At 42.1% G+C, this 15168-nt stretch overlaps 3 protein-coding genes across 3 annotated transcripts; all 3 read right to left on the bottom strand.

Moving 5' to 3' along the window:
* Positions 1 to 3172: 3172 nt before the first annotated feature.
* On the bottom strand, positions 3173 to 4132 carry LOC130489361 (olfactory receptor 5A2-like). The gene has a single exon (XM_056863057.1). It carries the CDS (start codon positions 4121 to 4123, stop codon positions 3173 to 3175), a length of 951 nt encoding a protein of 316 aa, XP_056719035.1. The 5' UTR covers positions 4124 to 4132.
* Positions 4133 to 6949: 2817 nt separating this feature from the next.
* LOC130490587 (olfactory receptor 5F1-like) lies at positions 6950 to 7939 on the bottom strand. Its single transcript, XM_056864407.1, has one exon. It carries the CDS (start codon positions 7937 to 7939, stop codon positions 6950 to 6952), a length of 990 nt encoding a protein of 329 aa, XP_056720385.1.
* A 3087-nt stretch (positions 7940 to 11026) lies between these two features.
* LOC130489470 (olfactory receptor 1020-like) lies at positions 11027 to 11968 on the bottom strand. The gene has a single exon (XM_056863198.1). It carries the CDS (start codon positions 11966 to 11968, stop codon positions 11027 to 11029), a length of 942 nt encoding a protein of 313 aa, XP_056719176.1.
* Positions 11969 to 15168: the final 3200 nt, after the last annotated feature.

Here is a 15168-nt window from a genome sequence, read left to right as displayed (position 1 = left end):
GCTGAGCATGGATTTGTTGGCTCTCATGCAGCCATCATCCATATTACACACCAGTTCAGGACATCTGTTGCCTCACCTGATAGTTGAAACATAAGAAGAAAAGCTCCTTCAAGTGGTCCTCTGAAGTGCTTTCACAATCCGGAAAACCATTACAATGGTTCTGTGATGAAAATGCAATAACGACCAATTTGTTATCTGCTAGGCTTACTGATTGAGTCAAGATCTAAGGATGCTGTTGGGACAGCCAGTCACAGGCAATGAGATCTTCTTTCTTGGAGCTGGACTCATGTCTCCATCAGGGACACGCCCACATTCTGTGTCTCTCAGTTGGAGCTTTTTAGGGGTGATCTTTATCTACCACCTAAGAGCCTCCATGTCATGCCTGCTGTTACTGAGCCTTTAACGAGACAGGAACAAATATTTGTAGTCATCTTCTGTATGCAGACACTTTCCCTGGAGGTGATTAAACTAACTACCATGAAGAAAAAAAACTCCCTAGGGTCATTAGCCCAGTCTCTTGGATGAAGTGAGGGTGGGAGGGGGTCAAATAACAGGAATAATACCTTTTCAAAACTTTCAACTGAGTTTTGCTGTAACTGAGCAATCCTGAAGGGAAGTGGAGCTGCACAGGAGCCAGCGTCACCCCTGTGCCAGCATATGTGCCACTTGCACCGGCTAAGTGGGCTCAGATGCTGGTACAGGGGCACTTACGCTGGCTGTGGGGAGCTGCACAGCATAGCAAACCTCTGCCGCTTACACTGCCTTGCCATCAGCGTTCTTCCAGCATAAGGTCTTGCGCTGGCACAGATGGGGGCATTCCCAGAGGGTTCCTGGGGGCAGAGCTGACATTAGTCAACTATTTAAGCCCAGTAACATCCCTTTTTGCATGCAAAGAGTTACACCTGCAAAAAGGCAGGCATAGCCCATGAAACTCTATGGAGAGTTACACAGGGTTTCTTTCTAAATTGTATTTTCGGCTTGCTGAGCTCAGCAGCAAGCTTCTCTGAAGGCGGCGTGCACGGGCTTTCCCTGGGCGCAACTTAACCACACACACGTCCCCCTTAGGATTGGGCTGCTCGAGTCCATGAGCTACACTGATGTCAATATTTTTGTGAACTATTGTCAATAAAACTGTATCTATGTTGAACAGTATAATATTGTACCGTGTTCATCCATATATAAAGAGCCCTTCCCACCTCATCCCTTCACTGGTAAATGTCATTTACTTGCTAAGAAAATGGAAATTCTCTGTTATAATCCTTATCTGAAAAACCGATATGGGGGACAGATCATTTTTTAAAAATTTATTGACAAAACTTGTATCCTGCCTTTTTGCCCTCATAAGGGCTACCAAGGCAGCTAACAATTTAAAACACAAATGATAAAATCACATTTTAAAAACATTGAAATTAAATCCCCCAACACACATCATTAAAACAACTTTTTAAAGCGTTAATATATGTACAAAGACAGAAAAACGTCAATTAAAACATTGGTCAGGAAAGAGAGATCACTGCGGGAAGGCCAAATGAAACAAAGAAGTCCTAACCCTCTCGCAGAAGATTGCAACAGAAGGGGACAGATGAAGCTCACTGGGGAGAGACTTCCAGAGTTTTGTGTTACTGACAGAAAAGAAAACACCCATAAATGCTAACCACCTAAACACTTATAATAGCTAAGCTCTCCTTTGCAATGCAGTTTACCCGTATCATTTATTGATAGCTGTCTTTTTTTCTGTAGTTCTGTTATGGAAAAGACCTTGATAAAGAAGATGTCTTCAACATCACCCACTAAACTTGGCAATTCTTTAGTGTGTGCTTTGAGGAAGATGCAGCTTCAAACTCTACTTTAGGAGGGATAATAAATACTCTAGAGCCAGTGTGGTGTAGTGGTTAAGAGCAGTGGACTGTAATCTGGAGAACTGGGTTTGATTCCACATTCACCCACTCCTCCACATGAGCTGCGGACTCTAATCTGGTGAACCGGGTCGGTTTCCACACTCCTACATATGAAACCAGCTACGTGACCTTGGGCCAGTCACAGTTCTGTTAGAGCTCTGTCAGCCTCAACTACCTCACAGGGTGTCTGTTGTGGGGAGAGGAAGGGAAGGAGATTGTAAGGCAGTTTGATTTTCCTTTTTTAAAAAAAGTAGAGAAAATCAGCACATAAAAACCAATTCTTTTTCCTAATAAATGGTTCCTAGTGGAAGATGTGCTACACGATTTGGCGATGTCTTCAGTCAACCTTATTGGTTGTTTGTGAGATTTGGAGTTGGAATGTTTTTCTAAATGCTGCTTAATACACTGACAACCTGCAAATTCTTGAAGAACACTGATTATTGTTATTGACCTATTGCAAATGGCAGGGGGGCAGAGAAAGTCAGATTGGAATTTCAATCACTAGTTTGTCTATTGGCTACAGAATGTCCAGTCCATTCACTAATAGTTGCTATATGTAGTCTTCTAACCCCATATTTTCTTTATTGATGACCTTTATTTCTCACCAACTCTCTTATTGGTTCTCCTTATGAAGTGGGATGTGAACCACTTCCTTTTTTAAGTTGGTGAGGAGTATTTAAAATGACAAGAGCAAAGAATGCCTAGAGATTTCAGAGCCATATTTCTAAAATACTGGGTATGATCCACACACACTTCTGTGGCATTTGACATCAGATTGATTTAAATGTGAAAGATTTACAGTTCAAGCAGTTACATCTTTCTAAATCTATTGAAGTCAATGGGCTTTGTTTATGACTGTATTGTTAAACAGGTGCTAAATGATCTCATTGGCATCAGCGGAACACAATTGTAATTAACATTGGCTGGAGAGTGCCTATCATTTTATTAGTTCATTTAAAACACTTCTATATCAAAAGTAACAGCCTGCCATTGTTAAGACTAAAGGTTTCCTTAAGCGGGTTAAAACTCCAGAGATTTTAGAATGTCAGCAAAGTTCAGCTGTTTTAATACTGAGGCAAAGTTGTGGGGGGGACGTATTAATCTTAAACCTCACAAAACACCCGCTTTAGATGGTTCTGCAGTGAAAGTTTTGTTACACCCTGTGTAAACCACATTGTGGTGGGGGAAAAAACAGATAAAAAACCAAGTAGCCCTTTTCAATCAACTTTATTTTATTTGGGGGGAGTCACCTTTTTAAGGTGCCAATTGCATACCTACCATCTGTCCTTACTAAGAGCTCGCCGAACCGCTCCCTGCACTTCCTTATTCCTGAAACTGTAGATCAGGGGATTGAGCATTGGAGTGATGATGGCATATAGCACAGAAACCAGGCGGTCCTGTTCCATGGAATGGCTAGAAGAAGGGCGTATGTACATGTACATGAGGGTGCCATAGAAGATGCTCACCACAGTGAGATGGGAAGCACAGGTGGAAAACGCCTTCATCCTACCCTCAGCTGTACTGATTTTCAGCACTGAGGAGACAATGAGGATATAGGAAAGAAGGATCAGGCTGAAAGCCACAATCATGATACCACCAGAAATGGTAAAAGTCACCAACTGGCTAACCAAGGTATCAGAGCAAGAGAGTTGCAGGAGGGGAGGAATGTCACAGAAGAAGTGGTCAATTTCATTGGAGTGGCAGAAGTCGAGGGAAAAGACCAAGGCTGTGTTGACGATGGAATTGACATTTCCAATAGCCCAGGAAGATGCCAGGAGTCCCCAGCATGTTTTCTGGCTCATGAGAATGGTGTAGCGTAGCGGGTGGCAGATAGCTGCATAGCGGTCGTATGCCATAGCTGAGAGAAGCACACACTCTGTGCTCCCTAATGTGCCAAAGAAATACAACTGGAGTTTACATCCTACAAAAGAGATGGTCTTGTCTCCCAGCAAGAAGTCCCACAACATCTTTGGAACAGTAGTGGAAGTGTAGCAGATCTCAATAAAAGACAGGTTGCCCAGCAGGAAGTACATGGGAGTTTGGAGGCACTGATCTATCCAGATTAATGTAATGATGGCTAAATTCCCTGACAAAGTTAACAGATAGACTAATAAGCCAAGAACAAAGAGAACAGTCTGTATCTTTGGGTCAACAGAGAATCCCAAGAGGACAAATTCCATGATACTGGTCTTGTTCTGTCTTCCCAGAGGCTTGATGAAGTCCATCTTTATGCAGGACAGGGCTTCTTTGGTAGAAAGGGATATGGCAGTCTGATCTGTGAATGTGGGCAGCTTCATAAAGACAACAAATAAGAAACAGTCAGCAGTCATTATCTTGCTATTCTCTTTTCATGATCAGTACATTTTTTTAAATTCAATTTTACATTCAGTCAGCAGACATGTCTCCTGTAGGCTGACGAAGAAGTTAGACCACAGTCTATTGGAGGGCCAGTGACCTATTTCCAGTGGAAAACGTAGACCTTCTGACAGTGAAATTTTTGAACCAAGTCAACATTGCCTGGATCTTGAAAGTTGACCGCCCCATCCCCCTTTCAAAGAAGTGAAGGGAGGGGTGGATTTTGGCTGCCAGTGGTGGGAACAGAGAGCCAGTCTCCCTTCATCCTTTGGCCTTCATCCTATGAAGAGAGGTGGGCCCAAGAAAAAGGGGACTTATAGGGTCTGGATCAGGCAGTTCCTCCTTCTTTGGAAGCAAATGGAAGAGACACAGACTCATTTAACAAATAGTAACAATCTCTTTATTTTTACAAGTTTATGAGTAGACACTTGCTTTGTAAATTTAAACACACATTGGTAGGCCATTGGAATCCTAGTAACAGGAAATAAATCAGCCAAGACTGGTATTAGCCTACTCTTGTCTAAGAACAAAGATGAACTCCTAATCCAGCTAGGAAGCCTCACTGGAGTGGAGGCTATGATCACATATAACAAAATACTTAAAATTTTCAAGCGTGGCAACTACCTAGATGAACATAAAAATACAGTTTGCCCATCAGAGAGGAAGAAAAACATTAAATGCTGTGTACAAATTGGTAGCATGGTATGTCTTGGCCTCAATCATAGATAATCTGAATTACTAGAAAATTAAACTATTAAAAACACCACAGATGCTTTGAACCAAAAATGGAAGCCTGAAAACTAAGGGATTTTTTTGGCCCTCATCCAGCCATCATCCACATTACATACCAGTTCAGGACATCTGCTGCCTCACCTGATAGTTGAAACATAGGAAGAAAAGCTCCTTCAAGTGGTCCTCTGAAGTGCTTTCACAATCCTGAAAAAATGGTTCTGTGATTAAAATGCAATGGCAACCAATTTGTTATCTGCTATTGATTGAGTCAAGATCTAAGAATGCTGTTGGAACAGCCAGTCACTGGCCATGAGATCTTCTTTCTTGGAGCTGCACTCATGTCTCCATCTGGGACAAGCCTACATTCTGTGCCTCTCAGCTGGAGCTTTTGGGGGTGATCTTTAGCCACCACCTGAGAACCTTCATGTCATCTCTGCTGTTACTGAGCCTTTAACAGGAACAGATATTTGTAGTCATTTTCTGAATGCAGCCTCTTTTCTCTGGAGGTGATGGAAGTAACTAGCCTGAAGGAAAGAACTCTCTAGGGTCATTAGCACTGTCTCTTGGATGAAGTGAGGGCGGGAGGAGATAAAATGATAGAAGCACAGTGCAGTTTTTTCCTTCCATAACAACAGCACATAGATTAGGTTGAGAGAAAGCGACTGCCCAGTGTCAACCAATCAGCTTCATTATTGAGTGGGATTTGGACGTCAGTCTTCTGGGTCCTACTCTACACTGGTTCTGTAAGGGTGCTTTCACACATGCCAAATAACGCACTTTCAATCCACTTTCTAATTGGATGTTACTGTGTAAAATGGCAACATCCACTTGCAAATGATTGTTAAAGTGCATTGAAAGTGCATTATTCAGCATGTGTGAAAGTGCAGTATATGTGTGTGTTTATATATAACTTAATGCTTTGACATTTTTTTAGACGACTCGGACTCCTTCAGTTTAGTTCCTGCCATTCTAGCTTACTTTGAAAGTTCACCTGCGAGTTTTCATTAGGTGAACTGATGCCAATACCTTGTGAACTATTCTCAATAAAACTAAAGTAGAGTTCAATGGTATTGTACTGTGTTCATGTACATTGAAAGGGCCCCTCTCCACCTCATCGCTACACAGGTAATTCTTATATACTTGCTAGGGAAATGGAAATCCTCAATTAAAATCCTTATCTTTGGCCAGGGATTGAGGGTGGAGTAGAAGTTTAAATAAATAAATCTTTAAAACTGATATAAGAAAAGTAGCATGGGGGACACGTAATTGTTTTATTTGTTTACAAAATCTGTATCCTGCCTTTCTGACCTCAAAATGGCCACCAAGGTGACTAACTCAACAATCATGATAAAATCATATTTTAAAAACATTAAAATGACCCCCAACACACATAATTGAAACAAAAACATTCATCAGAAAGGAAAGATCACTGAAACTATGCCAAACAAAACAAGAAAATCATCACCCACTACCAGAAGACGGCAACAGAAGGTGACAGGCAAATCTCACTGGGGAAAGACTTCCAGAGTATTGTGTATTTAAAGAATTGACAAAAGAAAAACTTAAAATGCTCCATACTACCACCTGTTCTTATGAAGGGCTCATCTAGTGGGATTCGTAAATGGCTAATTGAAAATCTTTCCTCCTCTTCTTCAAATCATCCCTCCCAGAATCATAAACTTTTATTATTTTATTTTATTATTTTAACCTAATTTTGATTTTTATTCAGAGCTGATATTGTATCGAAATAAAACTTGATTGATTGATACTAATGTTAAATTGCACAAAATGCCAGCTTTAGATGGTATGAAAACTGATTTTTATAAACCTATGTTAGAAGGTTTGTTACAACTTATGCAAACCACATTCAGGTTAAAAGAGAAGAAAAAACTAGGAGGCCTTTTCAATCAATTATATTTTATTTGAGGGGTCTTCTTCTCTTGAAGTTGCCAACTCCATACCTACTACCTGCTCTTACTAAGAGCTCGCCGAACCGCTCCCTGCACTTCCTTATTCCTGAAACTGTAGATCAGGGGATTGAGCATTGGAGTGATGATGGCATATAGCACAGCAACCAAGCGATCCTGCTCCATGGAGTGACTAGAAGAAGGGCGTATGTAGGTGTATATGATGGTGCCATAGAAGATGCTCACCACGGTGAGATGGGAAGCACAGGTGGAAAACGCCTTCATCCTGCCCTGAGCTGTACGGATTTTCAGCACTGAGGATATAATGAGGATGTAGGAGAGAAGGGTCAGGCAGAAAGGCACAATGATGACACACCCAGAGATGGTAAAGGTCACCAACTGGCTAACCAAGGTATCAGAGAAAGAGAGTTGCAGGAGGGGAGGAATGTCACAGAAGAAGTGGTCAATTTCATTGGAGTGGCAGAAGTCGAGGGAAAAGACCAAGGCTGTGTTGACGATGGAATTGAAATGTCCAATAGCCCAAGAAGATGCCAGGAGTCCCCAACGTGTTTTCTGGCTCATGAGAATGGTATAGCGCAGCGGGTGACAGATAGCTGCATAGCGGTCATATGCCATAGCTGAGAGAAGCACACACTCCGTGCCCCCTAATGTGACAAAGAAATACATTTGGAGTGCACATCCTATGAAAGAGATGGTCTTGTCTCCCAGCAAGAGGTCCCACAACATCTTTGGGACAGTGGTGGAAGTATAGCAGATCTCAATAAAGGATAGATTGCCCAATAGGAAGTACATGGGAGTTTGAAGGCACTGATCTATCCTGATCAATGTAATGATGGCTAAATTCCCTGCCAACGTTAACAGATAGATTAATAAGCCAAGAACAAAGAGAAGAGTCTGTTTCTTTGGGTCAACAGAGAATCCCAAGAGGACAAATTCCATGATATTGGTCTGGTTCTGTCTTTCCAGAGGCTTGATGAATGCCGTCTTCATGCAGGACAGTGGGGCTTCTTTGACAGACATGGGCATGGCAGTTTGATCTATGAATGTCAGCAGTTTCATAAAGACAACAAATAAGAGAAAGTCAGCAGTCAGCTTTTATTATTCATTGTCCATGGTCTGCCCACTTTTTCAATTCAATTTTACATTTAGACAGCATCATGTAGGCTGAGGGGGAAGGGAGATTATTGGTGGGCCAGTGTCTTATTTCCAGTGGACCACTTAGTCCTCCTGATGCTGGAAGTCAAGGACCAAATTGGCCTTGACTAGATTTTAAAAGGTACTTCTTCTGTACTTAAGCAAGAGTGTATTCTCAGACTTATTCAACAAATGGCCATTATCTCTTTATTTTTATGAGTAGTCACACTTGCTTTTGTAAATTTAAATGAACTTTGGTAGGAATCCTAGTATTTGGAAATAAATCAGGCAAGACTAATTTTAGCTTACCCTTGTCTATGAACAAAGATGACCTCCTAACCCAACCAGGAATCCTAACTGAAGTGGAGGCTATGATCATGTCATTACATATAACAAAAGATTTAAAAATTGCAAATGTAACAACCACCTATGTGAACCTAAAAATAAAGTTTGCCCATCAGAGAGGAGGGGGGGGGATTAAATGCTGGGGACAAGTTGGTTGCAAGATATGTCATGACAACTGCCGTTGATAATCCGTATTACTAGAGAATTAAAGTATTTAATGTACCAGAGATGCTTTGAACTAGAAATGGAAGCATAAAACCTCAATAACAATTAATGAAGCCACTATTACTTACAGGATCTACATTATTAGACTACAGTGCTGAAATAATGCTTTCTGCATTTCATAAAAAGCTAGAAGAGCAAATGTGGCTTCTTTGCTTTCAGTGGATAGTCAGACTAATGAACAGCTACAGATGTCATCTGAAAGGTTTTGCAGTATTGGCAGTGGGTTGGATGCAGGCAGTTTTTCCTTCAATCGCATCCAGTTCTCAAAACTCCTGTCCTACAGGATTTTGGTCCTTCCATGTCACATGATTCCCAGTTTAGCCTACATTGGTGGTCAATGAGGACGTCCCTTCCCTTGTTCAGCAGCAGAAAGATGACTAGCTCCAACCCAGTGGGTGGTTTGCCTTGCCATTCATATGGCATTGGAGTAGAATGCCCAGAAGAAGGTAGTAGGGAGGTAGGGAAGAGCTACCAGGACTGAGTGTTAAGTTACAGGACCTCATGCAGCCGTCATCCATGTTACATACCAGTTAAGGACATCTGTTGCCTCACCTGACAGTTGAAACAAGAGAAGAAAAGCTCCTTCAAGATGTCCTCTGAAAAGCTTCGACTATCCAGAAAACTATTACAATAGCTCTGTGATCAAAAACCATTAAGAACCCATTTGTTGTATGCTAGGCATATTGATTGATTCAAGACCCAAGAACACTGTTGAGATTGCCCATCATTGGCAATGAGATCTTCTTTCTTGGAGCTGCACTCATATCTCCATCTGATCAACAGTCCAAGTTCTGTGTATCTCAGTTGGAGCTTTTTAGGGGTAATCTTTATCCCTCACCTAAGAACTTCCATGTCATCTCTGTTGCAACTGAACCTTTAACAAGACAGGAACAAATATTTGCAGTCATCTGTATGCAGATACTTTTCTCTGGGGGTGAAGGAAGTTGCTAACATGAAGAAAAGAACTCCCTAGGGTCATTAACACAGTCTCTCGGATGCAGTTAGGGTGGGAGAGGGTAAAATAACAGAAATAATACCTTTTCAAAGCCATGTATGTTTGTGATGCTAGGTGTTCCATCAATTGTTCCTTAGAGTTACAGTGAAGTGTGGACTGGACGAATAATAAATCCTGCATCATTTTAAATGCACGGCTGCAGTTACTCCATGCCTCCTCCCCATACATCCAAGCACTGTTTAATTAAATGAGTTGTGTGGTGTCACACCTTATCACACTCAATGTTTTCTTGAGTCCACTAAAGCCAGGGAAACTATGGTGCTAAACACAATATTGGGGGGGGGGGGGAGAGAAGGCATGAACAGTTGCACAAATTTGTAATTCAGGAGGGGAAAAATTCTGCCTTTTAGAAATGCCTACTTTCTATCCAAAATTCAGACATGGGAACTATTAAGCAGAATTCTTATTCTACTAGCCTTTATTTTAATTATCTATTCCAAAAAGACTATTCACATCCTATAACTGGGGATGAAACTTCAAGAATGTTCACTCAATGTTCCTATTTCAGTACTATGGACAGAGCCTAGACATTCTGAGCAGCAGTTCTACATTACTCTAGCCCAACAGACCTAGCAATTAATATTGTCATATGCAGGGTAATGGGTGGGGAATTTGTATTTGCTCCCATCGACCAACTTTTTAGGCATTCCAAATGCTTTAGAGCTAAACTTGTAGGCAGAGGCCAGAGTCTATAGGAATCCCAAAGCCTGCCCATTGTGCCTCAAACACTAGCACCCAGACCACCATTTCTATAACAGGGCAATTCAAAAATGATTTATGATACAGCAGAGGGACCCTGCTGTATATATATATATATTTAGTACCACCCACTATGCAGAAACACTTGGGCATGCCTGAAACAACTAACTGTGTAGTGCTTAAAATCAAGAATTCTAACACCTCTCCCACTCTCTTTCATTTGTAGATCTTGGTATAAATCTCTCTGTTGAATGCCACTCTTCCTGTTTCTTCAAACAGAGATGAACAGTGCCAGCGTGGTGTAGTGTTTAAGAGCAGCAGACTCTAATCTGGAGAACCAGGTTTGATTCCTCCCTCCTACACATGAAGCCTGCTGTGCAACCTTGGGCTAGTCCCAGTTTTCTCAGAACTCTCTCAGCCCCACCTACCTCACAAGGTGTCTGCTGTGGGAGGGGAAGGGAAGGCAATTGTAAGCAGGTTTGAGTCTCCTCAAAAAGGTAGAGAAAATCAGTGTATAAAAACCAAATCTTCTTCTTCTAATGAAACCTTATATCATAATAAATTAGTCTTTAAGGTATCATGAGACTTTTGAAAAATATATTCAGTACACACATGCAGTACTCATGCTTCAATTCTAGTGGTCAAGCAGGTTACCCACAACTAACTGTGGTTTACAAATTGACTGCTTTATCCTGTCAAGCCCTACCCATGGCTTTCCAAAGTGTCCCTTTCACATCCTTGTTCCTTAAACTGTATATGATTGGATTAAGCATAGGTACAAGGATCCCATACAGAACAGGCAAGGCTCGGTCCTGCTCCTGGGAATATGTGGAGTTGGGCTTAATGTATGTGAAGATTATGGTGCCAAAGTAGATGCTGACTACAGTGAGGTGAGAAGCACAGGTCGAGAAAGCCTTGAGACGCCCCTCTTTGGTGCGGATCCTGAGGATGGCCGAGATGATGTAGATGTAAGACACCAGGGTAGCCAGAAAGGAACCCATGATTACCCCTCCGCCCACCACAAAGGTAGCAATTTGATTGGCCTGGGTGTCAGAACAAGAGAGCTTGAAAAGGGGTGGGATGTCACAGAAAAAGTGCTGGATGACATTGTCCCGACAGAAGGACAAAAGAGACATCATGCCACTGTGCACACCCGAGTTAGCCAAGCCTAAGATCCAAGCAGCGGCCGCTAACCTGACACAAACTTTGGGTCTCATGAGCACGCTGTAATGCAATGGGTGGCAAATGGCAGCATATCTGTCGTATGCCATGACACCCAGCAGGAGGCATTCAATGCCGCCAAAAGAGATGAAGAAGTACATCTGGGAGAAGCAACCAGCTATGGAGATAGCCTTGTCCTGGGAGAAGTAATTCATCAGCATCTTGGGGACAGTGGAAGTTGTATACCCAATGTCTACCACAGAGAGATTCCCCAGGAAGAAGTACATGGGTTTGTGGAGTCTCTTGCTGGAACTGATGATGAGAAGAAGAAGGGTGTTCCCAATCAGGACCACCAAGTAGATGAGCAGAAAGAGACCAAAAAGAATGAGCTGGGTTTCAGGGTTGCTGGAGAGTCCCAGAAGTATAAATTCAGTGACAACAGTGGCATTCTGCAGCATTTGATGTGTTGCATCCATCTATGAGAGAATAAAAGGTGGGACATGCGTATTCAAATTAAAAGACCACAAACTAATTTAACCTACTGCAATATTCCCTAGAAGTGACGAAGGCCCATAGTAATTGTAGCATGAGCCTAGTGAGTTGAGGGCTGAGATGAGGTTATTTGAAGTTTTGATTTTTTTCAACGTATGTTCTTAGCTACCGTGCAAACTAAACCAAGCTTTCAAAATAAAATAGGACAGTAGCTATAACATGCATGCAATCACTTTATACATATCATCTGGGAACACAACAGATAGGAAATTTGCCTCTTCCCACTGATAAAATATTGTAGTATCTGCTGGGGAAAGCACACCAGCCACTATCTGGTAAAAAGATATCTCATTCACCTGTAACAAAGGAGTAACTGTACATTTATTATATTAAAAATTCCAGAAGTACCTTCACAGTTTACGTAGTTTGTGGATCGCACACAGCTTGAGTGTCTTAAAACAATTAGTTTTGGACTGAAGTCGTTCAAGGTTTGGCTTCCTGAAAACATCTGACAGTAGTTATATCTAGGGAACAGAGATACATTTATTATGTTTAGTAAGAACACAATCAGGTCAGGTCAGTGGTCCATCCACTGTAGAATCTTGTCTCACACAGTGGCCTACCAGTTGCTAAGCAAAGCAAATGACAGAAGATAGAGGCCAAGGCCTTCCTGGCACTGGTATTCAGAGGTTTACTGCCTCTGAATGTGGAGGTACCCTTCAGTCGCCATGGCTAGTAGCCATTGAGGGACCTCTCCTCCATGAATATGTCTAATCACCTTTTAAACCTGTCTATGCTTGTGGCTATCACTACATCTTCTGGGAGTGGATTCCACATTTTAATTCCTCATGGAGTAAGAAGTACTCCAGAGGGAAGAGAGCAGGGTATAGCCTGAACTCTTGGAAGCTAAGCAGGGTCAATACTTGGAAGTTAGACCACCAAGGAAGACTCTGCAGAGGAAGGCAATGGAAAACCACCTCTGCTGCTCACTTGCCTTGCTGGGGTCACCATAAGTCAGCTGCAACTTGACGGCCCTTTACACACACAAGAAGTACTTCCCTTTGTCCATCCTGAATCTATTTGCTCCAGGCACCCGTTCAAAGAAGACACAATACAACAGCTTGGGTTTAATGAATTGAACTGATCTGCATCATTGAAATATTCTAACATGTTCAAATAGGCGGGCTGTGCTAAGGCAGCCTGCCCTTGGCTGCCTTTTCCGGCAGAGCCACTCTGGCTCCAAACACAGCCAGTGTCTTCTGTGGGCTTTGTGTATCATTGCCTGCACGCAATATGCCAAAAGGTATTCAGCTCCAGCCCCTCACCTGCACAGCCACTACCAGGTTCAGTAAGATGTTTCTTAGCGCCAAGGGCCACTCCTTTCCAGCCACATCCCACTGCACAGTGAGTGATGTGCTGTTCCGGACATCCACCACTTTGGATGTCTCCAGGTGCTTGCTGATCATCCCTACTTATTGTGATCACTCAGCCCAACCAAACCCTGCCACGCAGGTGGGTTAGCCTAGCATAACACCCCTTGCCCCACCTGCAGGCTATCTTGTCCTGCAGGCACTGACGCAGATCAGCTAAATAGGCATCGCATCCTTCAGTAGAAAGATGCACATTGTCATCCCTATACAGGTGGGGTATATCGTGCTTGATGGAATAATGTGGTCTACATATCCTCCATCTTCCAAGAGCAAAGTGTGGATTGCTTTATTCATGTTGGCCCTAGCCAACTCTATGCAGGCTGGCTTCCTAGCTCCTCTCCAGAACTCTTCTCTGCTAAAAACCTCACCACGCAATAATGGTCACCAGGAAAAGATCTTTACCCTTTTTAAGTCCCTGAGGATCCTCCATGTTAAGACTGTTCTTTTCGTCCATAACAAGGCATTGCCACCCAGGCATAGAACAAGAACATTGGGATGGCTGCCTCTCTCAAAACCTGGTGGACAGAGGGCAGGAGCTGGTTGGAATAAATAAATAAATAAAAAGGGTAGATCCTTTTCAAACCTTCCCATACACATACCACACATACACAATACATTTTAGTCAGCTTATTAAGCTAAACTTTATCCCTGAATATTAGGCTGTAATAATGTTTTTAATCCTTACACTTTTAAAATGTAATGTTTCTGCATTTATTTTAATATGAAATTATTATTAAATAAGATAAACAGCACATTCCATTTATTACACTCTTGGATATTTCTACTTTTGCTGAAAAGTATTTGGGATAATGATCCAAGAAAGCAGATGTGCTTTTTATGGTAGGAATTTCTGAACTGCAGTTTTGCAAGTTAGCACACATCTTTCCCTATTTAAAGGCACCGAAACTTAATTGTAATATTACCTTTTAAAAATAGCGATACATAAAAACCAAGCCAAATACAACACGGGGATCCCACCCCCACCCCGGTGTGGGATCCTCCAGCTTTTCTGCGGAAGAAAAAGGAAGGAAGGGATCCGCTTTGGCCATTCAAAAAGTCTATGCTGGACATAATTAAGACCTGATGGACGGAAACAGGGACTGAATTAAAGAGGATTATTGAGAACCAATGTGGTGCAGAGGTTAAGAGCAGCAGACTCTAATTTGCAGAACCAGGTTTGATTCCCCACTCCTCCACATGAAACCTGCTGGGTGATCTTAGGCCAGTAAAGTCAAGTGAGTGGCCGAAAGAAAAAAAGTCCGCTCATTTGTGATAAAACAATATAATTAAGCAGCACTTACTCAGTTCTTCATTTCTGACAACTTGTGATGCAGTTTCTTCTCAACTCAGCTTTCCACTTGAAGTTAACCTATTGTGTCATAACACATGAATGCATGAAGCTGCCTTATACTGAATCCGACCCTTGGTCCATCAAAGTAATTAATGTCTACTCAGACTGTCAGCGGCTCTCCGGGGTCTCAGGTAGAGTTCTTTCACGTCGCCTACTTGCCTAGTCCTTTTAACTGGAGATGCCGGGGATTGAACCTGGGACCTTCTGCATGCCAAGCAGATGCTCTACCACTGAGCCACAGTCCTATTAAATGTGTCATGAGCTATCAGAATAGGTAGAAATGCATGATACACTGGTAGATTATTTTATAGATACAAAGACACATACAATTCTATATGAAGAGGTTCTTCCATTACTTCTTGTAGCTTGGTAGTGTGGCCAGAGGCTGATCTAACCCACATTA

Source organism: Euleptes europaea, chromosome 18 (genome assembly GCF_029931775.1).
Source record: "Euleptes europaea isolate rEulEur1 chromosome 18, rEulEur1.hap1, whole genome shotgun sequence".
Taxonomy (NCBI): Eukaryota; Metazoa; Chordata; class Lepidosauria; order Squamata; family Sphaerodactylidae; genus Euleptes; species Euleptes europaea.
This window is presented reverse-complemented; position numbering and strand designations above follow the sequence as displayed.